The sequence below is a fragment of the Lactuca sativa genome, chromosome 8 (assembly GCF_002870075.4).
Source record: "Lactuca sativa cultivar Salinas chromosome 8, Lsat_Salinas_v11, whole genome shotgun sequence".
NCBI lineage: Eukaryota > Viridiplantae > Streptophyta > Magnoliopsida > Asterales > Asteraceae > Lactuca > Lactuca sativa.
In genome coordinates, this window is record NC_056630.2 from 267,067,669 (window position 1) to 267,079,011 (window position 11,343).

Sequence of the window (11,343 nt, forward strand, 5' to 3'; positions counted from 1 at the left end):
GAGAACTAGATTGAACAGAATTAGACTGGATTTCTATATAGCGTTTGGTAAACCAAAACATAACAGATTGTGATATTTAAATTACCATATTGTCCTTAATAGTTATTTTCGTTTCAGTTGTTTCTACTACATTTGTAGCATACAATGATTATTGTATAAGATAGACACATATAATTTAAACTATTTTGAATTAATCATGTAAACGATAGTATTTGGTAAAACCTCGAATGTAGTTCTTTTACCTATTTACTATGTTAATGCTCATGTCAGAATAATACACTAAAACCCCCTGCCAAGTTTATGTAAATGTATGTTTATCCTCTAATTCTTGTTCCACTCATCTTTTGACTTACTAAACGGGAAAACTTACCACTTAGGTGATCATACAACAAATAGGAAGAGATAATTGTTGGAATGCATGGTGGGAGGATGTGATACAACTTACGGATTTTCTCCCTAAAAAATTCTCTCCTATTAGGTTATACTTGAGCAGGAAAAAAAGAAAAAAAAAATACAGGTGTCAAAAAAAAAAATAGCGGTCGATGATTTGTAGAGAAATCAAGGTTGCTGTGAGCCAAGATTTTCCATGGAAGTAAAACTCAAAATTAGAACAATTAAAACAAGTCTCAGTCTCATCTCCGGCAAGATCTCCAACGGTGAAGTGGTACGTTGTTTTTTAAGTTGGTGGGGAAGGTGTAGCGAATTGATGGATGTTACCTGATTGAGTGAGAAAGGTGAATTGGGGGTGGGGAGGGGACCACATATTAGAGAAGGCAAGGGATTTTTTTTGTCATTTTCCTTTTTGTTCTATTGTGTTCCACCATTTTGAGTGGGACTAAAATATGGTAAATTAGTCTATTTTGACTTGGTCAATAACTTATTTTGTCTCGGTCGCATCCATGCGAAACAGTAACCGAAAGTTGTCTGTTCTGTTTTGTCCAGTCGGGTGTTATGCATCAAACGGCATCTTAATGTTTTGTAAGGACCAAAAATAAGAAAGAAATCCAATATGGCCAGTCACGGTAAAAAAAATAATAATAAAAATAAAAGATGGAAAAACACCAAATTTATCACAAACCATCAACAATCCGCGCAATATATTCTAAACTTAACCGAGACCAAAAACATGAAATTACTAACAAATGCACGGTGATAGATCCAATAATACACAGCTGTAAAAAGTGACCCATGGTTTAGATTATCAATATAAAAAATAAAAATAAATAAATAAATAAATTTAAAAAAAAGGTATAATCAACTTCGTGTTGCATTATCACCAAAAACATTTACGTAGGAACTCTAATAAAAAACATTAAGGAAAAAAAAAAAAAAAAAAACTTTTACACTATTGAAATTTCAAATTACGCATGTGGATACAGTTTGAACATTGGTACCTTAAAACATTCCACAACTATATCATACATTAAAGAAGAAACTTGTTTTAGCAACAAAGTACATTACCTTTAACAATCTTTGCTTTTGTTTGCACAAATACTACTTATTCCAAACTAGGAGCCTCTTCAGTAGGGTTGGACTCAAAAACATCCGGACTTGATGCCTCCGGTTCTTCTAACAAGTCCCTTGATTGAATTGATTCCTTATATGCTGGAGTCTCTTTAAAATCTGTCGCGCCTTCATTATATGTTGCCACAGCAATACCACTAGAAACTAACTGTGACGCAAAACAAAATTATATAATATCTGTTAATGCGTTTTAAAGGCATCCACAATGCATTGAACTTGGTAAACTTTAATAGATTGGCACATCAAAATTTCAGTTTTCATACAACTTTACTGTTTAATTCATATAAGGCATTGAATTCTACAAATTTCAGTAGATCATATTACAAAAAAAAAATTAAAAATTAAAAAATTAAAAAGTTTGTTGTTTACTCATTGAACAGTTTAATGGTCATTTTTTTATTGGTAAAGAAGGGCGGCACCTCCACTAAATTCAATAAAAATAAATAATTAATATAATAGCAAGCTGTGGTAAATAGCATCCTACTATGGTCCAGAATCAATCATACATGCACATAATAGATAGTAAAAACATTTGAACCTAACTCTCTCTCTCTCTCTCTCTCTCTCTCTCTCTCTCTCTCTCTCTATATATATATATATATATATATATATATATATATATATATATATATATATATATATATATATATAACAAATGGTTTTCTTAAAGGTCGATAGTTCTGTTAACAATCATTTATTATGTCTTCTTATAGGCACAATATTTTTATCTTTTTCTCAATCTAATTAAGAAAGTTGTTTTTTAGAGGCAGTATGCAGTATGCACCACGTTTATTTGAAGACCAAATATGTATATTAAATGTTTGTCTATACAACAATGTAACATTTTTTTAACAGTCTAGGCAATTATGTTTCACTTTTTTAGTAACATATATAAGGGAAAATGAATTAAAAGGGTAAGATATTTTTTGTTTTGTACATATTTAGTCATTGAATTTTTTTTGTCCATATTTTCCCCTTAAACTTGTTATCTTGTACACAATCAATCCTTATGGCTGGTAAGTTGTTGTTGGTTTAACTTGTTTCCGGCATTCTTTGCAGCTCTGGCGAGACTCCGGTCATCTTCTCCGGCCAACATGAGTTTTCTGGCGATTGCAAGCCCACAAATCAAGATTTGGCTTCTACACCTTCAAACCCCCAGCAAAATTTCAACCGAAAATCTTGAATTCCAGCCCCACTTTGTGGGTATCCCTCTGGCAGTGGCAGCACAGAGCAAGCAAACCAACAGGCTCCTCAAAACTGTGACCTTCGATTTTTAATCTATCAACAAGGGAGAAGGGTGGTGGTGTTAAGTGAGGTGATGGAAAGAAAAACACAGGCAATTGCTATGGTGGGTGTAGCAGGTGGTGATGATGATGGTTATAGGTGGTGTGATGAGGCAGCCAGTTGTATAGGGCGTAGATAGGTATGGCAGGAGGTGGTTCCAGTGGTTTGGTTAGTTTGGTGTTCAAAGATAGTGATGTTTTCGGTGGTTGAAGATGTTCGAAGGGAGGTGGTTTACCGTGGTATAAATTGGTATAAGGTGGACAGAACAATATAGCAGGAACGGTGTTGAAGTTCTTGGCAGATTGAAGACTCGATGGTCGGTTGTGAATGGTGATGCAGGTGGGTTTGAAGGTCTAGAAGGTAGATATCAATTTGTGGTTTTGAAATTGTTGGAAATCTCATGTTAGCTAGAGACTCGTCAGAGAAGATGACCGGAGAGTCACCGGAAGCCGGCTAAACCCACACCAACCGGTTATAAGGATCGTTTGTGTACAAGATAACAAGTTTAATGGGCAAATATGGACAAAAAAAAATCATCCCATGACGAAATGTGTACAAAATAAACAATATCTTACAATTTTTAAGTCATTTTCCTTTTATTTAATTGATAAAGTGTATGAAATCATGTTTCAAATTGGTTAGATAAGTTACACTTAAAAAATTGCATTTTTTTTCTTAAAATCAAACCTCTTTGGATATTTCATATAAAATTTGTTGTATAAATTATAAATAACAAGCAAAATGTTATATCTTTTGTACCATAAAAAGCATTTTTGTACATATTGTAAAAAAACAAACCAAATACAAGTAATTTCTCTATCATGATGTTCTTCCTAGAATAATCGGAATCTGTCACACCATTCACATTCAATTTATCCATCAAGATGTTCAATTGTTCAATATTTTACACATTCGATATATTTGTATGTATGGTTTCCTGTAATAATCAGAACATACGACCGCTTTCACGCATCTGAGAAGTAATTTATCATCTACCAGGAAAATGAGTTGCAATTTGCATATCCAAACATAGCATAAACCAAATAAATAATCAAAATCAGTTAAATCAAACCAAATAGAAGACAGTGTGAATTACTACTGGGAATGGAGAAATTACCGCAAAAACGATTCCAAAAGCCCACAAGTACTCAATGACGAATCCAAAACCATCCCATTGAGGCCCTTCCCAAAAATCCGGCTCAAGTCCGGGAAGATCCGGCAACACATATCCATCAAAATTCTCTACCTCCGTCGCATCAACGGTTCCAATTGCACCATCGTTAAACTCACCGGATGATTCATCTTCTCTGGTCGAGGTCGACCCTCTTTTGTTCTTGCTGTCGAATTTTCCGGTTCTAGACGAGAGTTTCTTGGCAGCTAAAACGATGTGAAGAGGTGTTCTAGATGAAGGAGGATGGAGGAGGACTGGACGGTGTAAAGGGAAACGGTTGTATGGTGCTATTGTGGAAGGGTTGCATAGCATCCGGCCACTATTCAGAGCCATTACAGTTGCTGTGGCTGAGAGTAGTACGGTTTTGGTAGGAGGGAATATGTTATCGGATTGGGTTTTGGACTTTGGTGGATAAGAAAACAAGGCAAACGGGTTCACAAGTATAACCCGGTTTTAATTGGAAAATTAGAAAGACGATCCCTATGTTTCATAGATAGAGTTGTTAACTGGGGCGGTACGGATAGTATTAAAATTGTGAATCGTCATCATAGGACGGATACTTCATGTGCACTAATCAAATCCGAACCGAATTAGCAAAAAAACCGAACCAACTCGAACCATATAAAGGGGCTGTTTGGTAAGATCCGAATTTTTAAGATCTGAATTTTTAAGAGATCTGAATTCCTAAGAGGGTCAGAATTTGTAAGGTCTGAATTTTGAACATGCTTGTTTAGAACCTCTGAATTTTTGTGTTTCATTATAAAAATGACCATTTTACCCTTCTGCATTATTTTTTGCAAAATTATAAAAACACCATACAAAATCCAACTTAAACATAAATCAAAATTAACAATCAAACATAAATATTTGAGATATCTATCCAATTATAACAATCAAAATTGTTTTGTTTTAAATTATATGCTAATATTGATCACATTACATAAATTGATGTTAACATATCTACATACAAATGCACCAATCCAAATAAACTTAAAAACTGCAACAATACATCAAAAAAATCACAGTGAAAATTGTATCCATTATTACCCTCATCTTGATAGCATCTTGGTCATTATCAATCACCTATATCAACCAAACAAAGAATACATCAGATTTTATCATCCACATTGAACATTTTAAGATAGAATATTAAAAGATCTACATACAAACAATTGTTATCATCCAAGGTTTCTTTTCTGCAAAAAGATTTAAGACAAATAAATTTAAATAAATCATAAATTGAAACAATTTCATTCAGGCATTTCATCAAATGGTTTATATACACACCTAAATTTCATCAAATGGTTTATATACACATAAAATAAACATGGGAAAGAAGCTATAGCTTATAAATCAAACAAAATCAAACCAAAATCAACAACATTTCATCAAAATCAATAAAAAATCAGCAACATTTCATCAAAATCAAACCAAAATCAACAATATCTCATCATAATCAAACCATATTTCAAACCAAATAAATAATTTCAGCAACATAACCATAAATTCAACAATTTTAGAACCGACTACAAGCATTTCAACAAGTTTTACAACTGATTTCAAGGCCATTTCACCGGTTTCAGCAAGAAAATCAAAAGAAAACATGAGATTATAAAGAAGAATACCAATTTTCAGAAGATTAGGTGTGTTGCGACTGTGCGAAGTGCTTTATGACGGAGATGCTCAACGGAGGAGGTGTGCGGCGATCTGAGGGATGCCGAAGCCGGTCCTTTGACGTCCGAGATGCAGGGGTGGAGCACAGTCGGAGCCGACGACGGCGGCAATTGTAGCGAGGAACGGAGAGGACACCTGCGACGGAGATGGCACAGAGGAACGGAGCTTCAACGGATAGCGATGTAGGATTTGGCAGTGTGCATCGATGAGAAAGAAAAAGGTGGAGGCATGGTAGAGAGAAGAAAAGAAAGACGTGAACTGGGCAGTTTTGTCAAAAAAAAATTCAGACGCGGATATAAGTCTGAAAAATTAAGAGCCTTTTATCCGATTCAGATGTATTTTTTAAGAGGTTACCAAACGAGCTACATCTGAATGTTTAAGAGGTTACCTCTTAATTTTTCAATTAAGAGGTAAACAAACGGGACCAAAGGCGGGTAACCACGGTTCAGTTCACGGGTACCTGATAAATATAAAAAACAAACACAATCAAAATTACAAACTCCATTCCATCGATTAACGATTTCTTTCTAAAAATTAGTAAGTTCAAGAGTTATAAAAACATAATGAAGTTCAAATAGCATACATTATAATTGGTATAATAAATATAAAAATAAAAGTATAAGAAAACATAATGTAAATGTGTAAATTTGGAATTGTCGATCATGATTTTTGTTTGGGATATGGCTAACAGTTCAATTGAAATGAATAATATTTTTTTAATATATATATATATATATATATATATATATATATATATATATATATATATATATATATATATAGAGAGAGAGAGAGAGAGAGAGAGAGTTATGTTCCAGTGAGAACATTTTTCCTGTGAGAACATTTAAGAACAAATTTAAACCACTCATTTATATTATTGAAAATTTAAAGTTTAAACTAAAAAAACCCCACCTGGATCGTATCATTTACCCAAACCACCCCACTAAGGTCCGATACTCTCTCCCATTTTCTCCTATCTTATATGAAGGACCACCGTGGGAATCACTGAACTGTTGACGGAACCACTGGACCACCGCCGCTTGAACCACCAGATTCCCGCTTTTTTCACTCGCTGAAGATCGTCTTATTCACCACCTTCATCCAACTATACTTCTCCGATTGAAAGCCAACTCCTACCGTCGAACGCCACCTCCCACCGTATGAAACCACCTCCCTCTGTCTCTTATCTTCTTGAACCACCTATCTTTGTCTATCCTCATCACGAACCATCTCCCTCCGCCTCTCCTCCCCGACGAAAAGGTTTTTCGGCCTCGTTTCATCAATCACCAGTTCCGATGCTTCGATTTCACCAAATCTAAAGCAGAAAGCCAACAAATGTAGTGGCGTGCGGCGGTGCTTGAGTTATTGCTAACCGCTTGGTTGGTTCAGAAGCTGTCGATGTCTCCGGTTAAGTTGTTGAATTATTGTGTCGCTTTCTACAAAGATACAATTGGAGCCGAGGAGATTAATCACATTAGTCATTCGAATAGAAAGGTTGATCAGGAGCTTCCACTTCTTCTCTCTGCTAAGATTAAGCTCAATTCCTCTAGCATTCTCGTTTCTAACATCTCTGATGATTCTAATACTACTCTGTGAGTATTATATTTCTTCTTATATTAGATTATTATCAAATATTACTTATGGTTAATATCATGATTTGCTATGCATTTTCTAAGATCTGAGGATAAAGATCAGGGGCAGAACTCAATAGGGACATAGGACTATGGCCCTCTCGTGTTATTTAGCTTCAAAGTAATTATATGATACTAATTTTAACCCTAGAAATAAGAAAAAGAGAATATATTTTGGTTCCTTATTTTGGAGCAGGCATCGAATATATTTGGTAATTGTCCTCTATTCCTTACACATATTTGTTCTTATGAGTTCTGAATGATGTCAAATACATACTTGATGGATGATTAGTGATTATTGTTGTTAATATTGTTGCTTCATTACTCTTTCATTTGGGGTAATTAACTTTTATCTTGTTTCATATAATATCATAGACATTGTGATAGCTTATAGATTTTTTGAACACCGAGTGTTCAATGAAATGCCTCAATGAAAAAACCTCCAGAAATAAATCAAGAATAAGGTGGTGTATTTATTGTTGCAGTCTGTAGGTGCTTGTTGATGGTTTTTCTCGCTGAAACAACATCATTTTGATGTCTCTGTTTAATTTGCCTCTATTTTTTTATTGGACTTCATTTCCCCAAACATATTCAACAACTTGAATGTTTAGTTGTTGAGATTATAAATTGGATTTTATATTCTTGCATAGTTTCCCCAAACATATTTTGATATCTTTGGTTAATTTGTCTTTGTGTAGGACTCGAAATAGGTGACTTAAAGAGCTTAATGGGTTAAGTTGGCAACTTAACCCTAATAAGTATGAAAGTGACATTTTATTTGAAAATCCTTTAATTTGAACCCTCATTAAGCCAACCATTAAGGCCCTTAGGTTAAATTGAATTTCACATCTCTATAGCCTAATAAGTAACCAACAATCATGTTAAAAGTGATAAACTTAAGGCTTAACCATTAATTCCTTAATATAACACCAAAAATGATTTAGAAGATTTTATGATCAATTTTCCCAAATTTGTCCTCCAACTTCTAAAATCCGTGCATGTCAATACGAACATCTAGAAATCATGAGACTTAGTTTTCTGGAAACTTAGTGTGTCTACTTTCTTCAAACTTTGAATCACATTTTGAAATTCCAACTCCTTGAGGGTTAAAATTGGAAATCTTCTCAGGCTGGTCCATGTTATTACAGATTTCATGCATTGTCTTCAAAAAATGATAATAAATTCATCAGAACTCCAAATGCCAAAATTCCAAATCCTATAGTTAGATATGGATGTATAGTTTACAAAGTATAAAGGGCCTGATGTAATTCTTAGTAGATTGATACAGTTTACTCCAAGAGTTTTGAGTGGTCCAAAAAATGACAGCTAAAAGTTACCAACTTGTAAATTTAATATAAAATAAGCCAAAAACCATTAGAATGAGATCTTTATATTTCTGAAAAGATAAAAGGGGGAACTTTACCAGTATTATTTTATCAAAATTTAAAAATGGGTTGAAAGGTAATAAAACATATCCCAAACATAGGACTACAATCAAAGAGAAAATAAGGAAATATGTGCATAAGTTTTATGAGATTAATACAACAAACACAAGCTAAATAATGTTATAATTTTTGTGTAGATTCTCGGAAAGGAAATGATCCATCTTGCTCATGCTAGCTAATTTTCAAGATCAAGGAGGTGAGTACTAACTCTCCTTTTATGTAGGCATTACTTGTTTTATGTTATTGTTAATAGATACCCTAATAACATGTGATTATGTGTATCTAATCACATATGATTTATGTGGCTAAGATTCTTTTCACGTTCTTGATTCAATAATCGTTTTTTTCACTTTAATAATATGTGATTACTTACATTTAATCAGATGTGATTATATGTTTCTAATAACATATGATTTTATTTGGATAAAACAAATATTGTCTATTTAAATCATATGTGATTAGATACATACAATCACATGTAATTATATACGAACGCGAAAAAAATATCCAAATTAATCATATGTGATTAAATACATATAATCACATGTGATTATATGAATCTAATCACATAAGATTTATGTGGACATAATTCATTTTTGCTTTGTCGATTCAATAGTTGTTCTCATGTATTTTGTCACATGTGATTATATGTATAATCGTATGTGATTAAGTGCATGAGCACAACTATTTAATCGAGAAGGAAAAAATAAATCTTGTCCACCTCAAATCATATGTGATTATATATATATATATATATATATATATATATATATATATATATATATATATATATATATAATAACATCTGATTAATTACGCAAAAGCAATTATTCAGTCAAAATCGCAGAAATAAATATTGTCCATGTAAATCATATGTGATTAAATACATATAACCACATGTGATTATATGTATCCAATCAAATATGATTTATGTGGATGAGATTCATTGTCACATTCTTGATTTAATAATTGTTCTTTGTCCACTGTAATCATATGTGATTAAATACATATAATCATATGTGACTATTGTTGGATTAGTGTCTAAGTCCATAATTATTTTGGTATGTACTTGGCCCGATTATGAGCATGGTCCTTTTGGGTTGCCTTCACCATATCAATATGTAGGATGAATTAATGAGAATAATATATTAAAGGAGAAATCATATTGTTTAATTAATATTAGTCAAGAATTAATTACGAATTAATTTTGTGGCTAAAAGAGATTAATTAAATTCAGGGGACTGGACTGCAATTATCGGATAATTGAGTTATTGGGCTAAGGAATGCTAAAGGAACAAGGGGTGAACGAAATTATGATGGGAGACCATCATATTTTCGTCCATGGCCTTATCCAGAAGGTTCCATGGGCTGCTTAGGGTTTAAGCTGTCCATTAGGGTTATGACTGAAACCCTAGCAGCCCACACAAGTATAAAAAGGACCCCTTAGGCCCCAAAAACGTGGACAACTTATTTTCTAGGGTTTCTAGTCGTTTTGGGCAGCCTCCTTTCTTCTCATCTTCATCCAAGTTGCATATGGTGTTTGTGACTCCATTAGAGGTGCAACACTTGAGGCACTAAGCTTTTGAAGCCAATCCAAGCAGGGAATTGATTGTTATTGCTATATAACAATCAAAGGTAATTCTCTAAACGCTAATTCAGTTTATAATATGTTAGATCTAAGTTTATTAGTCTTGGATTCATTGCATGTACAATAGAGAAACCTAGATCCAAGCATTAGGGTTTGTATGAGCACATAGGATTGTTCTTATGCCTAAAACCCATCAGTGGTATCAGAGCCTTGATTGGTTTCAGTTGTATGTGATGCTTAACTGTTTTGTTTGCTGAAAATCGAGTTTTTGGCCTCTGCCTGACTCAACTCGGCGAGTCGGTATCTGGACTCGGCGAGTCAGTTCGTCAGGCAGAGGGTATTTCGGGATTTAGCTGCTGTTTTGACTTGGATTTGATGCTTAATTCGTTTTTTGAAGTTAAAATCTGATTTTTATCTTAAATTAATGATTATCCTTGCCAAAACAATAGATAATTTCAAATCTTTTAAATATTGGTTGTTTATAAATATGGATTATTTCAAATTATTTGGTAATTATCTAGTGACTAAAATAAGATTAGGTCAAATATAGACAATTATGAAATTAATTGTTTAATTTGAATTATTTGTTATTTGATCCCTAATGTTTTGAAATGGTTCAAAACTTGCCCTCAAGTTTTGGAATTTAAAATTTGACTAAAAGTTTAATTTTGAAATGTTAAATTCTAAAACCCTAGTAATTTGAAAAGTTCAAATCACACCCTTATGGTTTATTAATAAATTAAAGTGAATAATTAAAAGTGATTTAATAAACACATAAAGTTTTTGGTTTACATTTAATTAAATTAAAAGTATAATTTACTAAGTTAAACCACCTAGTATTTTAAAAGTGTAAAATACACCTTATACTATATAACATTAAAAGTCTAGTATTATATATGTATGAGTAAACAGTCAGTCTTACCGTTAGTAGGCCTCATTCACGAAGCTGGTCTATAAGGGGTGTTTAAGGAAATTGCCTATAAAATAGCGATTGAATGGGTATCCACTCTTACCCACCGCACTTTT

General features: G+C 33.1%; 1 protein-coding gene across 1 annotated transcript; it reads right to left on the reverse strand.

Annotated features, from left to right (window-relative positions):
* Positions 1 to 1,354: 1,354 nt before the first annotated feature.
* Positions 1,355 to 4,404, reverse strand: LOC111880866 (uncharacterized). The gene is made up of 2 exons (XM_023877275.3): positions 3,926 to 4,404; positions 1,355 to 1,672 (listed from the first exon to the last, which is right to left on the reverse strand). The coding sequence occupies exons 1-2, from the start codon at positions 4,310 to 4,312 to the stop codon at positions 1,499 to 1,501; spliced, it is 561 nt and encodes a 186-aa protein (XP_023733043.1). The 5' UTR covers positions 4,313 to 4,404; the 3' UTR covers positions 1,355 to 1,498.
* Between the last annotated feature and the right edge of the window lie 6,939 nt (positions 4,405 to 11,343).

Bases quoted from the DNA above. Each gene is read 5' to 3' on its own strand.
- LOC111880866 (XM_023877275.3), bottom strand. From the start codon at position 4,312: ATGGCTCTGAATAGTGGCCGGATGCTATGCAACCCTTCCACAATAGCA. The intron at 1,673-3,925 runs GTAATTTCTCCA...TTTGCGTCACAG, and splicing joins CTTTTGGAATCGTTTTTGCG to TTAGTTTCTAGTGGTATTGC.